Source organism: Peromyscus maniculatus, chromosome 9, assembly GCF_049852395.1.
Source record: "Peromyscus maniculatus bairdii isolate BWxNUB_F1_BW_parent chromosome 9, HU_Pman_BW_mat_3.1, whole genome shotgun sequence".
Classification (NCBI taxonomy): domain Eukaryota; kingdom Metazoa; phylum Chordata; class Mammalia; order Rodentia; family Cricetidae; genus Peromyscus; species Peromyscus maniculatus.
Genome location: NC_134860.1, coordinates 64,940,798 through 64,961,794, shown reverse-complemented (window position 1 = coordinate 64,961,794; position 20,997 = coordinate 64,940,798). Strand labels below are relative to the sequence as shown.

The 20,997-nt window shown below is 45.8% G+C and overlaps 1 protein-coding gene across 3 annotated transcripts in view; it reads right to left on the bottom strand.

Annotated features, from left to right (window-relative positions):
* Nucleotides 1-3,133: 3,133 nt before the first annotated feature.
* Nucleotides 3,134-20,997, bottom strand: part of Adra1a (adrenoceptor alpha 1A) — a 104,316-nt gene continuing 86,452 nt past the window's right edge. Inside the window, exons 3-4 of one of the 3 annotated variants that reach the window (XM_016007232.3) lie at nucleotides 19,406-19,791; nucleotides 3,134-14,985 (exon numbers count right to left, since the gene is read on the bottom strand). In XM_016007232.3, coding sequence (XP_015862718.1) covers nucleotides 14,977-14,985; nucleotides 19,406-19,791 — 395 coding nt within the window. In that variant the 3' untranslated portion in view covers nucleotides 3,134-14,976. Of the gene's footprint in view, nucleotides 14,986-17,248; nucleotides 19,792-20,997 lie in introns of those variants that run through there. The other 2 variants (XM_076545245.1, XM_042285060.2) reach the window with 2 other exon arrangements.

Below are 20,997 nucleotides of genomic sequence, written 5' to 3'. Positions count from 1 at the left end.
GCCAGGTGTGGAAAGCCTGAAGGAGTCAGAAGGGCTCAGTAAGGACACCCAGGATGCGGGACCTCTCCTGGGGATTACTGCAAACTGAGTGTCACTTCCTTGACTCGTGGCCTTCTGCACTGGATTCTTGCAGAAGGGAGCTGCACAGTGGTGGCATGTGGTAGTCTGCAGACCCCAGTACTCACCTCAACCTCAACGTGATCAGCTTTCCATGTACCTAAATCCTGTTTTAAATCAGGAGTGAGTGGATCAGAACAGAATGACAGCGAGGAGAGGACAGAGAGTGTTTTTTTCCCATCTACACAACACTAATTCTTTTTCTGGAAATTCTGCTAGAAGCAATTGACATTTATAAACAAGACTGATGATAACTGGTCAGCAGAATGACTTAGTGTTCAGTCTCTGTCTGGGAAAGCTGGCTCATAGAGTCATTAAATACCTTGGCTAACATCAAAATGGAAAGGGGCAGAATTATCACTCAACCTTTTGAGTCTGAAAGAGACTAACAAATTCAGTGTAGGTGGGAGTAAGGAGCCGGTGCTATGGAGTACCTAAAACATACACCCCACAAGAGGCATTTCTTAGGAATTGAATGCAGAAAAGACTTGCCATTCTTTACATTTTTTATTGGCGAGTGTTTACTGTATGTGGTGCTGGGCTTCATAAAGAATTCTTTCAAGTACAATATGTATTTTGACCATATTTACCTCCATATCCTTCTTCCCCTTTCTCCCCGTCCAGACAGTTTCTTCTCCACACCCCAGCCTCTCTGCTTTCATGTCATGCACATGTAAATGGGTTTATATATCTCTACAAAATCTGGGATCTACAAATGAGAGAAAAACTTGTGATATCTGTTTTCCCAGGTTCCGCTTATTTTGCCTGATATGATGATCTCAAGTTAAACTTACGCCCTGGCAAACAACGCAATTCCTTTCTTCATGGTTGAATAAAACTTCCTCATATATGTATGCACATATGTATGGCTATGGTGTTTCCTGTATCCATTCATTGTTGATGGATACCTCGGCTGACTCGTGACTTGGCTGTTAGGAAGAGCGCTGCAGTGAGCAAGGGGACTCAAGTATCTCTGGGAAAGGATGACTAAGCATCCTTCAGGTACATACCCAGAGGTGGCGAGGCAGAGCCAAATGGTAGTTCTCTGTCTTTAGCTTTGTGAAGAACCTGCACGTTGACCATCACGGCTTGCCTAACTCACACTGCCATTAGCCGTATCTAAGGGTCCCTCTTTCCCCATATCTGTGCCAGCACCTGCCTTTATAGTTTTCTTGACGGAGGACGGAACCTCAGTGTAGCTTTGAATTTCCATAATTACTGAGGATATTGAATTTTTTCATATGTTTTAAAAAAAGATTTATTTATTTTATATGTATGGATATTTTGCCTGCACATATGTCTGTGCATCTCATGTGTGTAGTATCTACAGAAGCCAAAGGAGGAAGTTGGATCCCTTGGAACTGGAGTTACAGACAGTTGGGAGCTGCCATGTAGGTGCTGGGAACTGAACTCAGGTCCTCTAGAAGACCAGACAGGGCTTTTAAGTGCTGAACCATCTCTCCAGCACCCACCACGCCTAGCTTCTTGACAGTTTGTTAGTTCATCTTTTGAGGTCTGTGCATTGGCTTGTCTGTTGATTGGTGCTTTGTTTTCCTTGGTGTTTAGCCCTTGGAGTTCTTGATATACTAGACATTAATGTTGTACTAAATATACTGCTAATTAGGATGCTCTCCCATGCTGCACTCTGTCTCTTTGCTTAATAACTGTTCCCCTGCTGGGAAGTTTTTAGCTTCATGCAACCCCATTTGTCAAGCATTGGCATTAACTCTTGAGCTCCTGGAGTCCTGTTCAGACAGCTCTTCCCTACATCTATGTGTTGAAATGTTTCCTTCTAACAGTTCGAGAGGTCCAGGTCTTAGTTAAGGACTTTGATACATTTGGAATCTGTTTTGTGTGGGATAAGAGATAGTGATCTAGTTTGTTTCTCTACACGTGGACAGCCAGTTGCCCAAGAACAACTAGTTGAAGAGGCTGTCTTTTACTGAATGTCTGTTTTGGCATCCTTCTAAAGGTCAGGTGCCTGTGCTTGGGTCGGTTCAGTGCTGGGTTCTCTATTTTGCTGATGTATGTGTCTGCTTTTGACCAACACCATGCTGCATCTGTGAACGTGGTTCTGAAAGTATGCCCTGAAAGTGGGTCTGGTTTTGTTTTCTTCTCAGGAGTGCATTGTTACTCCAGGTGTTATCATTCCCGACACCCTAGCTGCTTCCAGACTCACAGATGCACATGCACTATCAGCATTCAGGCAAAATGCTTGGTCACTCCGGGGCCTTCCGTCCTATGTAATCCCTGTGCAGCATGGCCACATAATCTATGTGTGTGGCGTGGCTATGTAAGCCCCTATACAGATGCTCGAGGTGATCCTTAAAAGCAGACTCCATCCATTCCCTGCCTCGGTCCACATATTTCTCTCTCCGTCAGGCCTGTCCACTTGCCCCCCTCTACCTTCCTAATAAACTCTTTTTTTCCCCCAAGACAGGGTTTCTCTGTGTAGTTTCTCTGCGCCTTTCCTGGAACTCACTTTGTAGACCAGGCTGGCCTCAAACTCAGAGATCCGCCTGCCTCCGCCTCCCAAGTGCTGGGATTAAAGGCGTGCTCCACCACTGCCCAGCTCTAATAAACTCTTAAAAGTGAGTTTTGTTGTATCTCGTGGTCTGTTCTCACTCACGCCCAGTAAATAACACCAGGGTCTTTTGTGTTTTTACACGGGTTTTAGGATATATATATCACATATATGATATGTTGGCATTTTGATGGGGGGGGGTTTACATTGAATCAGTATATTGCTTTTGGTAATGTAGTTATTTTCACTATATTAATTCTTACTATCCTTGGGTATGGGAAGTCTTTTAAAATGAGTTCTTCAATTTCTCTAGTATTTTAAATTTTCTATTATAGAGGTCTTTTACTTCATTAGTAAGGCTTTCCCTGGATATTTTATTTTCTGTATATTATTATGAGTGGAATTATTTGCAGTTAGCATATTGGAAAGCTGCTGGTTTCTGTATGCTGATTTTATATCCTAATATTTTATAGACAGTGTTTACCATGTCCAAGAGTTTTCTGGTGGGATTTTTAGGTTTCTTATGTATGGGAACTATCATCTGCCTATCATAGTAATTTGGCTTCTTTAGTTCCTATTTGTGGTCCTTTTATTTCTTTCTCTTATTTCTATAACCAAGACTTCAAAGCCTGTACATATGAGAGTAGAGAAGATGGACACCCTGCTCTTGCCCTGGCTTTAGTAGAGATGTTTTGTGTTTTCCCACTTAGTATACTGTTGTTTATAGGTTTGGCATAGAAAGCCTTTATTTTGTTGAGGTATGTCCCTTCCATTCATTTTTTTTTTTGTCTGTCTGCTTATTTCAGTTCTAGTCCTGTGGGGCTTTTATCATGAAAGGGTGTTAGACTTTGCTGAAGGCCTTTCCGCATCTGTTGAGGCGATCATGTGATTTCTGCTCTTGCATCTACTAGTCTCATGTGCTGATTTGTACATGTTGATCCATCCTTGTACATGTTGATCCATCCCTGCACCCCTGGACTAAAGCTCACTTGGTCATAGTGAGCAATCTTTTAGAGGGCATGGGGCTCAAGTGTAACTCTGGGGTTCTGAGATTCTGACCTTGTGGTTAGAAACTAGTCTCTATTGGAAAGTGCTCCTTGGACTGAATTGCCCACACCCTTTTCAGACCACTGGCTGCTCTGATCTTACCTTGGCTTTGGGCACTCAATACAATTGGCCTAGAACACATTTAATATCTCCACGTCTGACTTCTATTACTTTCTTCTCTGGTTACTTCCCCCTAAGCCTGATGACCCAGTCATATGGCATGTGTCTTGAATGCAGGCATCCTGCATATTGCATGTCCATTCTCCAAACAACAGCTTTCCTTGTCTCAATTATCCACTCCATTTATCACTAGCCATATTAATAGCACGTCACAACTGAGTAATGAGGGCATTGTGTATTTAGAGAAAGAGGTTTAAAATATTTTATTAGGGAATACTCATCAATATTGAACAAAGCTTAAATACATGACATCAATATGTATAAGGGCCATATAAATTTTCATCATTGGAACAGTCACATTATGAAAGAAATAAAATAAATTTATTTTCAACAGTGGGCATGATCATAAAGTCCATATTTTAATAATTTATTCATTTGCTTAGTATTATGTACATTTATTTTCTTGAGAAACAAAAAGAACACAAAACCAACACGATTATTTACCATGTCACATCATAAACAAATGGACTGTAAAAATGGTGTGTAAAAAATTTCATGAACACTTAAATAGCACATTCCAAGGGTATGGAGTCCATTTAAATGGAATTAAATGCTTCAAAGCCTTTGTAGATGTCTGGGTGTTGCTTATATGCATCAATACACAACAGTGCACACAATTCAAGTACAACAATGCATACATATGAATATATTATTTTTCACATGGGAGAGAATTCTTCCTTATAGAGCACAGAGCACATACCAGGCTCAGCATGATTCATACTAACTGAAGGGAATGTGATCATCAACTCCGCTGACCCAAGGCCAAACCTGGAGCCGGTGGGCGTAGTTCTCAAGCACTGGGCACTTAAGGACTGTGCCTTCTGGGAATCTTACATATCACAATCGTCAAGGTTATAGGAGAGTAATGGCATCTAAAACCAAACAGGCAGCCCACATCTGCATCTCTGGCAGCATGGCAATGTTGGGTTTCCATTTTCAGCAGCTCGGAGGAAGAGACAGGCAGAAAAGCTGCAATAAGCCAGCAAACGTCATGGTTCATGTCTGAGTAGCAGCAGCCCCATTTACTAAGATACACTTTTCCCATGCCCTAGCAAGTCAAGTAGGTAAGCGCTGGCGGATTGTAAAAGCGTAGTTCCGGTCCTTTGCCTTTTCTGCTCTTTTCTCCACCTCCTGGGCTGTGTTTAGTTTCTAATAATCACCAAACACCATTGGCTGAACATGTGTCCCGGCAGAACCAGCTACTGCCTCTTTGGCATGGAAGGCAGCCATTGTGGTATTGTAGTGATGCATTTCACTGAGTACTTTGTGCAGGACAAAACTCCTTCATCCCAAACATATTGTGTCGTATTTTCTGGCTGCAACAGTTTCTCTGCTTTTAGTGGCACTGAATTGCCTTCCCTATAGTTCCCTTACTAAGTCTTCTCAAGCCTTTGGTTGCTCTTTAAAATCAAACACCTCATGCTTGAGAAAATGTATGATGGGAAAGAAATTAGATCTTTCTCTTCTGTTTAGGCATCTCATCGTGATATAGAAAGCTTTGAGAACAAATGCAGGCTACTGAATAACCAACCCATGCTTTTCAATTTTCAGCCAGGCCAAGCTGGTGGCCCTACCAGGAAAGAACCCCACACTCACCGTGTCCTGGTTTGTCCAGTGAGTTTTCCATTGTCTTAAAAAAAAGGAGTGGGTAGCAGAACAGGTGTGGTTCGTTGGCAGGACTGGGGGAATGGGGTTTGCTGAGTCAAGGGGCTGCCATGGTTAACGAAGCTCTTCCTCCTTGTGCCTGGCAAAGGGAAGGAGGGGCAAACCTAGCCCACACTTGGGATGCACCAGCCCCTGGGGCTTTGCATGGGTGTGTCCCTTCCTTTCTGCGAGCAACTTCCTCTGTTCCCCACTGTCCTTTTCTCTCAGGACCCAGAAAGAGGTTAGAATTTTTGAGAAGCCTAATTTTGTGGTTAGTGGGCGCTTCCTTCCAAGCTCCCGTGCAGGATCCTGGTGTGTGTCTCCCCTTCATGGACCGTAGGGACTCTGAAGGTGAAGACTGTGTCTCTGTCGCTGTTATTCTCCATCCATCCCCTAGGTCCCAGACAGTCCATACTACATACTGGATCAATGACGGGACCCACAGCTGCATGCAGTGGCAGCTTCCTCAGGAAGAAGGTGGGATTTGCTTTGTACTCTGGCTTTCCCTCTGCCTCTGTGGATATGCTGGAGCTGGAGGGACTACAGGAATGTTGGTGGTAGGGTTTAACTGGTTTTTGTGTGTCATGCAGGGGATCAGCTCTAGAGCCATGTTCACGCTGGGCAAGTGATCTACCGCTAAGCCACACCTCCAGCCTTGGTGTTTAATTTGTAAGAAGCCAGTGGGGGAAATTGCCTAAGCTTGCTTTATAGACATTGAACTGCTTTTGTTCAGTGTTGACAGCTGTCATATGTTACATTTGTGTCCCTGTCAGATGAAGCTTAGACAAGGGACAGATCCACATGCCAGGAAGGACTCAGTGTCTCCTAAAGTGATCCCAAAAGCACAGAGGATGATTTGGGGAGAAAGGACAGCGGTTACAGATGTGGATGTGGCTTCCTGTAATAGGTATATGTTTTGATAAAAAGCAGGGTAGATGGACCTTTAGGGAACCATATTGTAATTTTTAAAAAAATGAGCTTTGCTTGTTTGTTTTACATTTATTTGTTCTGTGTGTATTCCATAGCACACATGTGGAGGGCAGAGGACAGCCTTCAGGAGTTGGTTCCTTCCTACCACCATGTGGATCCCAGGGACTGAACCCTAATCATCAGGCTCGGTGGCAGAATATGTCCCTCATATTCTGATTTTAGAATACCAGGCACCAACGCAATAAAATCCTATCTTTTCATAGAGTAGTAATTTTTACTTCAAACCCCAAGTATACGTATTTTAGAGAGTCAGACCTTGGCAGAGAGGGTTCCTAGAACTGGGACACATGCCCTCTGTCAGTGGGACAGCCCCATGTTGCCCTCCTACCCTCCGAGGGCTAATGCTCCAGCGTTCTCCCTCCCAGCACTCAGAGAACCAGTCATTTGGGCCAAAGCTCTTCCCTTGGCTCTTGCCATAGCCTTACAGCTGCTCCCTAAAATCCAGAACCGAAATAGCCACGGACTGTGTTTATCTGAAGCATAGCTGGACCAAGAACCTAAGCTCGGAAACTGACTTTTCCCCTCTGCTTAGAGCACATTTGAGATTTTGAGTCAGGAGAGGTTGTTGGCAGGAGACGGTGGCCGGCCTCTGCCAGAGATGGCCTCTGAATGTGCTCATGTCCAATCATGCCCCGCTGAACTTGGGGTGTGGACCTGCTCGTCAACTCACCTGTCCAGAGGATCCCAGAGGTCCTTTCAAGGGCCCATGGTAATATCGGAGGACAATAGGTTGTGATCTACAGCTCATGTGATAGGTACTCAATTTCACTCCAACTCCAACTGCCCCTGTTAGCGATTGTGAATGGCTGCTCATCCTGCAAACATTTACTTCTGGCAGTTGCCAGGTACTACTCAGCCCTGTACCCTTAGAGACAAATTTAAACCTAAGCTGTGTGTCGAATCCCGTCTCTCGTACTGCAGTCAGAACGACTTTCCATTCTCACGGCGTCAGTTTTATGAACACGCATGCACCTGGTGTGTAGTGACTTGCACAAGGCAGCTGAGATAATATGAAACACTCCCCAGCACCACGTTGGTAGCGGGAAAAGTGCACAGCACCATCCTTGCCTGGACAGTCCCGAGAGCCTCGTGGAAATCCTCCAAGCCGCTCAGGGAGCTTAACTTAAAAAATATTAAAGGGGGATTTCCAGGTAAAGGTCTCTCTAATCCAAAGAAAATAGCATGGTGGAGAGGGTGCCGATAACTGGAAGCCCACATCCGAGTTTCAGAATGGCAGCCTCCAGCATGGCACAGCTTGTTTCTGATTTCCTTTATAATTATACAGAAATGAGTGTCACCCGGGAATGCTAGCGAATTCTGCAGGTAAGCCCGAGGCAGGATAAAGGAAAACTCTCTCAATTGTTGTATGTAGAGTGTTCGGGCCTTGCAGATGGCTTAAAGGTCCTCTAGAATACTGGTCCCATGTAGGTAACAGCTGGGAGGGGGAAGAGAGCTAGGGAGCATGCGGGCATGTATGTAGTGGAGCCCACTGTGATGGAAGTGGTTTTATCATCTCCTGAGGCATCTTTCTGCACTCACATCTCACCTGCTCCCCCTTTCACAGATGAAGACACGGGGCCAGAGGGGTCCAGGGGCCTGTGCAGAGCTGCTGTGAGATGGGGGTGCACTGAAGCACAGGACTGTGATGCCCTGTCTTCGGCTCTTGTCATACCAGTCTCAACATCCCTCCAGCTTCCCTCTGGTGATTTGGTCTGGGTGGAGCTGAGCAGGTCACAGTTCAGCAAGCTGAGTCTGGTTCAGGTTCACACTAGAACATTTTAGAAGAAGGGTTCACGTCTCGGGCTCCTAGTTCCCAAACTCCCTGTGGGACCTTCCCCTCTCTCTACTTTGATGCCCAAATCTTTGTGCCCCCTCTCTGTGTGAAAATCTTTCATCTACAATATGATTATAAAATCTTGTCCTCATTCATTTCAAACTGTGTTAAAGGGCGTACAATGGAGCAGCTAAAAACACAGTTGTACACAAAAATATTTGAAGTTTGTGGGATTGGTGTGTGTGTGTGTGTGTGTGTGTGTGTGTGTGTGTGCATATAGGCAAGAGGACAATCTCAGGAATTGTCCCTGAGGAGCTGACCACCTTGTCTTTTAGTACAGCTTCTCACTTTGACCTGGACCTCACTGACTTTGACTGGACCAGTTGACTGGGCTGGCCAGCCATCAAGCTCCAGGGGTGCACCTGTGTGCTCTCCAGTGCTCCCCATCACAAGGAGGCACTGCCATTCCTCCCTCCCTCCCTCCCTCCCTCCCTCCCTCCCTCCCTCCCTCCCTCCCTCCCTCCCTCCCTTCCTTCCTTCCTTCCTTCCTTCCTTCTGGCTAAGCTCTCTCCATAGACCTAAAAATCCACTTCTTATGACTCAAGCCTTGCTTCTGCACCATCTATCAGAGTCCCAGGAAGAAGTAAAATAATCAGAGTGTCTGCAGTCTTGGGTTAAGTTGCCATTGCAGTAACTGGAAGGGTGTTTTTTGTTTGTAACTGATGAGGGCCATGGAATAAAAACTTGCTTTCCTTCACATCTGATGAAGAAAGCATGCATTGTGATTTGGGCATTCGAAGCTGAGACAGCATGGCTGTAGCGGACGGCCTGCTCTCACGCAAAGTTAGGGACGAGGCTTGCAATACTCAGCATAGGAAGGCAGGAGCCAGGCTGGCTGCCAGAAACGGAGGTGAGAGCAAGCCAGGGACTTTACCTTTTAATTCAATTAGTCTCCAGTAAGTGTCTTACTCTTAAAGAAACACAAACAAGGTTGTGGAAAACAGGCAAATTGTTATGCAAGTATTGGAGTACCTGCGTGTTTTTCTCTTACAAGTACCTGCTGGTGGACTTTTTAACAGCCTCCTCATTTGTCAGCTTGAATTCGAGCACCTCTTTTGTAGATGAAAGCTTCTCACTGACTACCATCCGTCACTGTCCTCTATGCCTCTGCTTTTTACAACTGCTGTCACTTCTGCTATGACACAGGGACAGGGAAGGGGAGGCACTAAAGGGCAAGGAGACCTCGCTATCCATTGCTCAGATTTTGATCAGTGAGGAGGGAGACAAAGGACAGACACTTTTAGTGGACCCATCATCAAGACAGAGCCACATACATTCAGACCTGTTTTGGAGTGGCTTTTGGCTCTGAACGCTTCCGTAGGCTTTGATTTCTCAAGAGGCTGTCTTCTTCCTCCTTTCTGGATTAGACTAATGCTAAGGAGGCCACGATGCTCTAGCCAAGGCCTCCGCACTGGGATGGCGAATGCTGGACCAGAGACTTTTTCCACCTGAAAGGTTCTGGGGTAGGGGCCAGGGTAGGAAACCAGAGCAGCATGCTTCAGTGTGAGGAAAGCATGGTGGGAGAGATGCCATACCGTGGGGCACCTGAGGCTTCCAAATGAGGGTGGATTCTCTACTTCTTGTCAGGAACCTGGGCAGAGGAGAATACATTGCTCTGCTTGTCACCACAGTGATACCGTGGGAGCAGCCAATCTGTGTACTGCTGGGGTGGGTTATGAAACAGAACTGAACTTCATAGGAGAAGTGATCTAGACAGGGCGAGCTACTCAGCGGCCCTGTAGAGGGGAAAGCACATCACTATGAGAGGCTCTGGTGGTCATGAAAGGAAGTCATCCTCAGAGGTCTTAATTGAAATTCTTTCACCAGGGGTGGACATCGTGGCCTTCGGTCAGTTTATTTCAGTAGATGGGACCTCATCACAGTGTTCCCAAGAGGCCCTAGTGACCCAGTTCTCAGGACCAAGGTTGCCACTGGTCTTTATTTTTATTTTTTATTTTTATTTTTATTTGGTTTTTTGAGACAGGGTTTTTCTGTGTAGCTTTGGTGCCTATCCTGTATCTTGCTCTGTAGACCAGGCTGGCCTCGAACTCACAGAGATCTGCCTGGCTCTGCCTCCCAAGTGCTGGAATTAAGCCATTGGTCTTTAATCCCACCTTCTTCTGCCTCACTCCAGCTGTGTAGTCGAGGGTCTGTCCCACTCAGTGCTGGGGCTCTGCTTTCCTGGGTACTGATGTTTCTGGGGGAGAGCAAATGCCCACCTGACCCAAGACATATGCTAGCTTGGGAATCTCTACAGTTGGTGCATAATTAAAGTTACTAAATTTTTAGAAACTCCAGGTCTCCAACTCTTACTCTAGGCTTTCAAGTTCTTGTTGGTTTGTCCTCCCAGCCACCCCTTCTCCTCCTCCTTGCCTGGCTGGGGGTTGAGGGGCTTTCCTCCCTTGGGGATAGAGTGTTGCTGTGTGTGTGTGTGTGTGTGTGTGTGTGTGTGTGTGTGTGTGTGTGTGTATGTGTGTGTGTGTGTGTACTGAGTGACACAACTGTCCCTGCCCTTCAGAACTACCATCTGGTTGAGAAGTCAGAACCCATGTAAGGTCAATGTATATGATTCACCTTTCAAAATACTTTAAGTGCTAAGGTTTTAAGAAGCATCCGGGAGATCCAAGTAAGTGCATAATTAGTTGCTAAATACATTTTACAGACAATTGGCATAAAAATTTGGGGGAAGAATAAACAGAAAGGACTGAACTTGAACTTCCTGTCTAGGTAAAGGATTATAGATTTTTTTTGGTATGGGAAGAAAGGAGAGAGCGTATGGAATCATATGAGTGGAATTGAATGCCTCCTAAATTCCTATTTCAATTCAATCTCACATTTCCTCACAATGTGACTATGATTGGAAGTAGCCTTTGAAGGTAATTAAGGTGCAGTGAGATCACGGGGACAGATCCTGCAATGTGACTAGTGTTCTTGTAAGAAGTAGAAGACCACATGAGAATTCAGGGGGAAGTCAACATTGGCTGAAGATGAGACTGCCAGCTAACACCTTGATTTGGGATTTCTAGCATCCAGGACCGTAAGGACACTAGTGGATGTCATTGAAGCCACACAAGCCTGCATTATTGGGCAAAAATGGAAGCAGGAAATGAACATGGGGCTATTGATGCTGAAGGTGGCAGCAAAAACTGGAGCACTCACATGGGAGAAGACTCTTCAGGGCCGATGTGTCAAGGGCAGGGTAATGAGAAGGGGAATCCTAAGTTTCAGGAGCACATAGCATGGCATGTGTGTGTAGGAGGAACAAGGAACAGAGCCGTGGAAGGAACAGCATCCCTGTGGACGGCCCAGCTGAGGGTATGCCTCCTGATGGATCAGTCATTGCTCAGTGTGAAAGGGGAACTGAGTTGACTTGATGGGTTCATCAAGACCTTGAAGGCCCTAGAGAACTCCTAGGAGGAAAAGTTCACAAGCAAGAGAGAACAAAAGCAAGAGGCAAAAGGCGATGATGGAGAATAAAAGTTGACTTCGAGCGCATGGGAAAGATGCCCAAAGTACGAGAGGTTGATTAGAAGTCCTCCAGAAACCATTCCAAGCCGCAGCTCCTCTGAAATGCGGCTGCACAGTGTGCTTGTGCCCTTCACATGGGGTGGATGGCCCAAGAACAGAAAGGCAGAAATCCAAGGTGAGCATCAAGGTCCCGGAAGGACCAGGGCCCCGAGGATGCTCTCCCCTTGCTGGCCTCATTTCCTGGCCCAGGCTCATGGCCAAAGGTACTGTGATTGCTTTGGGAACTTGTCCTTTTACCAGAGAACGGAGCACAGATCCCACAGACAGGGGCCCTAATGAAACACCTTTCATTGTCTGTAAACCTGGCAGGGGTGCAGGGCTGATTTGTGGGGGCAGGGTGGAATCAGCAAAGGGGCCGAGAAAGGGTAAAGGGTGTAGACACAGCAAGGGGTAGGAGAAGGGGTGTGGAAGGGAAGCTGGCGTTCAGCACCCACCTACGCCTCCCTTTCCACTCTCAGTTTGGCTGTGGGGCTTTCACTGGATGGTGCCAATAGTTCCGGGTCTTTCCAAACTGTGTCTGCCTCCACTGTCCTACCCACAGCCTGGTCACTGAGCCTCCTTCCTCAATACTCAGATGCTGCACTGAGTCATGTGATCTGAGCCTGATTTGCATCTGGAAACACCCTGCTCCTCACTGACCCTTCAGGACTAGAGAGGGAAGGAAGGGGGTTCTCCATGGAAGCGCTAGCTCAGGGAAACACGGCTTTGCACTTCTCAGGGAGTGCTAAGCAAATTTTCTTATAGGGGAGCCATTTCTATTCCATTAGTGAGTTCAATTTAAGAGGAAGAGAAGAAATAAGAAAGAAAGGGAGGCACAGGAGGAGGGAGGCGTGAGAGACAATTCTATTCCCATTTATCTTCTGGAAGATGCTCTCTGTGTCCTGTCACTTTTCCTAATGAGTTCCAGTAGGTTCCAAATGTCCTAACAGAGGGCACTGCGGTCAGAGAGCCTCTTCAAGGAGCCCCAAAGCTTTCTGGGGATCTCCACTTTGATGAGTTCTGGGAGAAATTTCAGGACAGCCTTGGGCAAGTGGCTGCTCTGAGTTGGACAGATGTCATAGGGGAAATTGTCTTCTTAGCCTGGAAGACCCCTGGAGTCACTGGCTTCTGCTGACCTGGCTGCCCATAGGGCACAATGGGGGAGTGGCATGTGCCTCCCTCTGCTCCTACCACCTGCCTGGAAATGATGAAGATGTGACTTACCCCTTTATGCAGTCTGTGAACGTTGACTCAGTCCAGGAGAGATACATCAGTGACCTATTTTTTATAAGCATGCTGATCACCTACAGCCACAGTTCAGTAGTATTGGCTCTATACCACAATCTAGTGGTAGGTTGGAGCATGGATGGAAAATTGGGCTCATGGGCTAAACCTGGTCCACACCTTGCTGTCTTTTGGGCTACGAATGGATCCACATTTTTGAAGGTCTGCCCATAGCCTCCCACCAAAGAGCCCAAAAAGAGAACTTATAGTCCATCATGACTGAAATGTTAACCATCTAGCCATTTACAGAAAAAGTTTGCCAACTCCTGGTATACATTAAACAGACATTTATTTATTTATTTTTGGTTCCTCTAGGAACACCTCCCCATTTATAACAATGCCTCTTGGAAAAACACACACTTGATTTCTGGACACCTCAACTCAGAATCCTGCTGGCTCGTACACTGGGGACTGTCTCTTCCTCCCTTTGGTTTCATGCCGGGCTGGTACAGTGAAGAGAGGCCGTCTGGGATTGCTGGTCAGAGTGTGCCCAGTGACCCACAGGTTCCCTTTGGGACCTTTCTGTTCCTGAGGACCTTAGGGTGACAGTCACAGCTGGCTTTGCCTTACATGTCGCCCCTTTGGGCAGAGCAGCAGCTTTCTGTCCCTGGCTAGTTCCCTGGGTCTGTAGCAGCTTGTCTGGAGAAAGAACAGAATGACACGTGCCTGTCTGCTAGCCAAGGAAACAAGAATTGTGGCCTTGTGCTGCAAGTTCTTCCCAATTGTTGGCCAGGACAGGAGGGCAGAAGTGTGGACAGAGATGGAGTTACGCGCTGGAACTGAAGTACTGGACTACGAAAATTAGAGAGTCGAAATACATGGCGGACCCTGGGGACATGGAAGCATCGTGGAGAAGGTTGGATATGAGGGTATTCAAAGAAGTTCTTAACTCATGGCTTCTATTTCTTCACATGCCAAATGTAGATAAAAGCTTTTCCTTATTCCACACAAAGATGACCTGAGAAAGGTTTGGTAAGTATGTGGTGATACACAAATCCATATATATATGGATTTCCATATATATATATATATATATATATATATATATATATATATATATAAACATGAAATTCATGTTGGAATTTCTGTTTTAGCTCCTTCTCTATGACATTCCAATACACTTCTTTTATTCAGCCTATTTCATAGACCAGGATGTTCATTATATTTTTTTCTCTAAGTGCAGTGCTAAGTTGTGCTAAGATTTTTTTCCCCACCTAATTAAGTCTGTATTTTTCGTGGCTCAACAACCATCAACCCTCGCTTATAATGAGACTGCTCCGGGTGTGCTATAGGGACAGCGTGGCAATAACTCCCAAGCCAAATGGAAGAAAAGGTCATGATTTTGCCTTTTCCTGAACAAGCCACCAGCTTCAGGACAGTTCCTTTCTCATCAGCTGTGGCAAAGCATGACTAACCCTCCCAGCTGTGAGCCGAGGCTATGGTCAATCTCCTCCCTCAATGCTCCCTGCCACCCCTACAGCCTTTGTAGGTTCAATAGTGGCCATTTGAAACATGACATTCTGCAGAGAGCAGGGAAGGCTCTTTCTCAGCTCACTCTCAGCCATAGGGTCTGGGAAACATGAATGAGATCCTGTCAGTGAATGGCACCTTTGGCCAGGGGCCGGCTTCACATGCTGAAATCCTAACTCGCCTCCTGGCCCAGCCCCCACAACGGTCATGTCCACTCATTCATCTTGCAGGGGACTTGGAGGGCCAGGGGCCACGGTTGCCATGGCTTTTGGAAGACGTGGCCTCAGCCCAGCTCCTCAGCATAGTTTGGAGGCCCAGGGCAGGTGCAGTGATCCAACTGGGCTCTTTCGGAGCTGTGCATATACAGGTGGTTTCACGGTTAAAAGTCCTGGTAGTGTAAAAAAGAGACCAGAGTGACCAGTGAGCATCTCTGATGCCTGTACATCTGCTCCCTCTGTCTTCTCTCGATGCCCTGGTTTTCGTGTGCCTTTCATCTACCTGCCTTCCACCTGTTTGCTTTTCCCTTTGCTGACGAGCCAATCTTTTCCCTTAATGAAGTCAGCAAGCATCCACTGGAGAGGCAGCATCATATTTTGGCAAGAGGATGGGGACAGAGATATCCCCAGAAGCAATTAGGAATGTTTGTTAGCGGTGATTAAGGAATTGTGATTAACACATGAATAATTACCTGCTCAAGAAAATGGTTCCTAAAATAGTTTCACCCCCAAACACACTGGGCTGAAAGGGCTTAATGATGGTTCATATAGAAAGGAAGCTAGCTAGGATGCACAGCTGTCTGCCAATGGCCTGTCTTCCAAAACTGCCATGGTCTCTGTCTACCCGGAGACCAGCATTCTGAGTGGCATCCAGGAAAATCATGTGCCTAGTATGGGCTTTTTTGATAACTTGTAAAATAAAGGTTGGAATTGAGGGGAACAAGAACAAGTGCTTTATCTGTTGATATATATTTTTGAAGAGGCATGCCTCTCAAGTGTTCATGTTAACCATGGTTGGCCATTCATGACTTCCACACACCACCTAGGAAGTTTCCCATCTATCACTGGGCTTTTTCATTCTTGACCAATTCTTCCATGTTCTGTTATATGCTCATCTTGTCCTGGTTTAGTACAACCTATCCTCTATGCAAGGCTTTAGTCATATCTGGGAGTACTATGTCCTGGAGAGGGGAATGCTCTCTAGTAGTTGGAATTGTAGACACAAGGTTTGGTGGTGTGTTTGCTAAGATTAATATGTAGGAAAACCCCAAGGGAATAAATTACATTACAGTTTGGGTGTGAAATGGTCTCCTGAGAATATTCAGTTCAAACTCCCCTGTCCCAGTGTGTGAAACAGAGGTATCACACAGAACATGAATACCTAGGGGGAAACTCAGTTTTGAGTCACAGTTCCTTCTTGCCCATGGGCAAGTCCTTAGCCTTTCTCATCCATCAGAGTTTCATTTTAGAAATGGTAATGGGAGAATTTCTAGAGGATCACAGCCACTGATCCATGACATGCAATAGAGCTAACAGAAGCGCCATAAGAAAGTGCCTATAACTCAGCTGTCTATCACTGTCTATCTTAAATGGAGCAATCCAAGTCAGTGATGAGAGTCAGGAGCCTCAGTGCCTTGCAAAGTGTGTCGCATGCAGAGTGATGCCATGCAGAAGCAGTCTTGGATGAAACTATGACAAGGGGAAGCACTTTTCTTGCAGTGGTATAGCCTGGAATTTTTTTCTTTTTCTTTTTTCTTTTCTTTTTTTTTTTTTTTTGAGACAGAGTCTCAAGTAGTCTAGGCTTGCTTAAACTTACTAAGTATTCATGGTTGACCTTGAACTCTTGGTCCTCCTGTTTGCACATCCTGAATGCTGAGCTGACAGCCATGAGCTGCCACTCTCGGGTTTAGGTGATGCCGGGGTGTGTATGTCAGGCAAACATTCCACCCACTGATCTACGACATCTCTGATGCCCTGGAGAAATTTTTGAGTAAAGAGATCCAAGGTCCCTCTTCATACACAGGGTCTGAATCTCACACTAGTCTCAAAGTTGCCTACCATAATGCCCCATTGATTTCATGTCACAAAGACCATCCCCAAAGCGATTTTTTTTTTAGAACACACAAGAGAGGACATTTTAACTGGGGTTACTCTGGGTAAATTCCTCAAACTCCAAATAGAAGCAGTAAACACATGAATATAAATATGACAATCATTTGTTTGGCTGCAACCATTTTAGATAGTTTTTGGCACACTTAAAGGTACAGACTTTTTTTTTCCTTTGGCGGGTGATTAAAAAGCAATTCCACTTTTACGTTGTTGACACTGCTTTTGACACCATGTTTTGGTGGCATTATCAATTTCTTATAAATTAGCTGTGTTTTTATTCAGTGCCCTGCTATGGGAATGGGAAAAAAAAAACCTATTAGATACTGGCCTCCTTAGAGGGGGGGATGGCCTCGGAGTGAGTGTGCGGGCAGTTGTTTATGGGCAATTCTGCACCAATACGATTGTCATGGTTTTTATGTGAGGACGGGAAGATTTTGGAGTTGTTTTTTTTTTTCTTCCTGATTAGAACTGGCACCAATGGTACCTTTATAATGTGCCTAAGTTTTCCCACTTTTTTTTTTTTTTTTTTTTTTTGGTTTTTCGAGACAGGGTTTCTCTGTGTAGCTTTGCGCCTTTCCTGGAGCTCACTTGGTAGCCCAGGCTGGCCTAGAACTCACAGAGATCCGCCTGCCTCCGCCTCCCGAGTGCTGGGATTAAAGGCGTGCGCCACCAACGCCCGGCAGTTTTCCCACTTTTAACATTTACACATATTCACTAAGGATTTAAAGATCATCGGTAACACGGGATGGTACCCTGCTGAAGAAAAGCTATGATCCTTCTTCCTGTAATGATGTTCTTCTATGGAGGCATGCTAAGAACAAGGACGGGTTTTAGAATTCAAATCTGGAATGAAGTTGATTGGAACAATGAAGCTTATATAGAGAAGATGCAGGCTTGCATTCTGAAGTTCTCCCTAGATGCTTTGACACCCACATCTGGAAGAGCTGTTAGGAGTTTTGCCGAGAGCCCAAGAGAGCCTAAAATCCCAGCCAACTTCTCAGCGGCAGAAGCCAAGTTTAGAACACAAGGCCAAGTAACTACCTTGCTGGCCAACAAGTAGACACAGCTCAGGAAAAGGTAGGGAGGAAGTGGGTCAGATTCAAGGTCCTAAGACAACCAATCACAAAACCCACAGCCGCATGCACACATTTTCTTCATTGCAATGTGGATAAAGATTTGCCTTTAGAAAGACTTAGGGGCAGAGTTCAATTTGATGTAAGGGAGGAAAGGAAAGATGTGAGGGCCAGCAGCCTCTCTGTGAAGGTTTCACAATAGCATCAGCCTGCTCTGAAGCTCTTAGGGGAAGAAGTTACAAAAGATGTTGGTTGTAATTCTTAGGAGGGTTGTTCCCACAAACATTAAACCTTATTTTACAATTCTTAAGGTGGAATGGCAGGCATGTTTTAATTTTTATGTGTGATTACCATAGTCACTATTCATAATATCATGAATTATTAAGGATGCAAGGATTTGGTACACATAAAGCAAAAAAAAAAAAAGCACATTCCCCAAGGTTTTGCAAAAACTAGGAATCAATTTGGGCAGCTGTTTTGCAATCAATTAAAATATTTGAGGGTAAGCATCAGTATGTTGGGAAGCTCAGGAGGGGTGTACCTGGACCCCACAACTCACTCTACATGCCACAGCTGAATCCCATTCACTACACAGCAATGAAATGAGGGCCGGTAATGGAAGCAGTATTCTGCCAGTCCTGGACTTCCATGATGGAGTTCAGGAAACGGAAGTGGTTTGTCACATCAGAGAGGCTGCATGACCACAGGGCATTAGCCTGGTGTCAGTACCCATCCCATGCCAGCGTCTTGCTCTTTAAGAAGATACAAGTAGAAGGCCTTCCTCCACCAGGTCATGCAACTGCTGTCCCAGGCATGCCTTCTCTTGAGGAAAACATGCTGTCCCTGGTAAGTTCTGCTCCTTAGATCCAAGGTTGGACAATGCACCCCACTTTCAAATGGGGATAAGGAACCCATCAAAAAGCAACCCCTGGGAAGCCCTCTGTCCAGGTTCACCAAGCTGAGAATCTGGTGGCGTTTCCAAACTTGCCCTAAAAGCATGTTGGCTACTACCTTACACTCCTTCCTCTCTGGGTCCCTGCTCCATAAATGTCAAATGTAGTTGCCAGTAGGTTCAGCCTGAAAATAAAATTCTCTCCCTTCCATCAAGAAATAGCTCCAAACTTAGTGTGCTCAAAATATTCACAATGAAATCATCATCCTGTATTTATAGTCTTTTGGATTGTGTATGAAATTTTCTTTCCCATGGTATTTCTTGTTGAAAGGGTCAGTTGTGGAAAGCAGGATCAGAGAATGACTGAGGACTTGAGCTGAAGGGAAATGGCCCTTGCATCATTCAGAACCTATTAGTTACCAGACACCCTTCCCCTTCCCCTGTGCCCTACCCACTTGTCCCGTGAGCTGGTACCCTCCCTCTCCCCTTTCCCAGATGGGGACCTCCTTGAATGGTCCTGGCTTGTCCTTCAAGAACTCACTGGCCTTCCGAGTGGCAATCAGCAGTACCTAGAGTTACCCCTCTTCCCGTGACCTTTCCCATCCTCTAGACTTCCTCCCCATTTTCACCGAGGGAGATGGTGTGGATCTTAATGGTCGGAACTTGGTGATTTTCTTCAAGGCTGGGGGTCGAGGACCCCACACAGCAGCAGACCTGCAAAAAGCTTTTACTCCTCACCCGGGCTGTGGTACAGGCAGATTGGTCCTTCGGCATTGTAATCCTGGCCGATCCATGGGGCGTAGAAGAGAAAAACTTCCACTCACAGACTCCATCTGTCTTGGAGATTTTATAGAAAGTCTCTCCTGAGCCCACGGGGATACGCACCATGTCTCTGTGCTGCCCTTCCAGGGCCTGGCTGGGTGCGTGCAGGGTGTAGCCCAGGGCGTGCTTAGAGGATTGCCTTCTGCGCAGACACTGGATTCTCAGCACATTCTGAAAGGCTTTCTTGAACTCCTGACTGGAGCATGGGTATATGATGGGATTGATGCAGCTGTTTAGGTACCCAAGCCAAAATACGATTTTGAAAACGGTTTCTGAGGGCTTGAAATCCGGGAAGAAGGAGCCTGAAAGAGAACACAAAGGATTACATGTGTGATTGGCCAGTCAAGAGGCCAATCAGCTGAAACTACAAACCAACACGCATCTTTTTATATCTGTAAAGAGTTTCAAAAGCTTCCAGATGCTAGCAAGTGCCTCACATTTGCTGGTAACCTCTTTGTTATGATTTCAAAGACTTTTTCAGACAGATAGGCTTGTACCAGCTCCCTCTCTCAGTAATAGAGAATCATCTTTCAGCCTCCTCAAGCCTTAGAGAGTGCAGCAACCCATTTTTGGTAAAGTCTAGACACATGGTTTTGCCTGAGTTATAAAATAAGACAGGGAAACATTCAAACCCACATCCACATTAAAATTCGATTACCCCAGCCGGGCAGTGGTGGCACACGCCTTTAATCCCAGCACTTAGGAGACAGAGGCAGGATCTCTGTGAGTTCGAGGCCAGCGTGGTCTACAGAGTGAGATCCAGGAGAGCCAGAGCTGTTACATAGAGAGAAGAAAAATGTCATTACCCAGTCATATCCTCTGTGAGCAGAAGGTTCTAGACTGCCCAGCCCAGCACTCCTTATTTTTCCTTCCTAGACATTTACTAGCTCCTCGAAAAGGCATCGTCTGATTTTATGTACCCCCAAAGGTCCCTCTTACTCCTTTCAGAGGGTTTGTAAGAAGAGCTTCATGGTCTTCCCCTCCCCCCTTTTCACTCTTGAATTGCTCTCCTTTCCTTCCTCGCTACTTGTAATAGTTTCATGTCCACTCAGGCGAGTGGCTTTGGGAAGTCTTTTTGGCACCCGTGGGCTTCCGTTTTTGAAGAAAGTGGGAGGTTGAGTGAGAGTTTCCCTCATGGACCCACACAATCTTTTTCCTGTCTTTCAGCCTATGGTCTTTAGTAGTATTGTTTTAATTTATTGTTTGAGAAGTCCACACATGCATCTAATGTGTTTGGGTCAGATCCACCCAGACATCCTCCCCTCTGATTTCTCCCTTACCCTCACCTCTTTCCCCTTCCAACTTCATGTACTCTTCCTCTGCCTCACTGAGCCCACTCTGTTCTGAATGTGCTTTGGAGCAGCGGCAGCCCATCTGGGGATGCATTCCTGAAGAAAACCGATCCTCTGCCTCCTCTAGCAGCCATCAGGTGGTGAAGGACCCTCAGCTGAGAGTGGGATTTCATGGGTCACCTTCTCTATCCGTGCTGGGAAGACTATGGTCTTGAT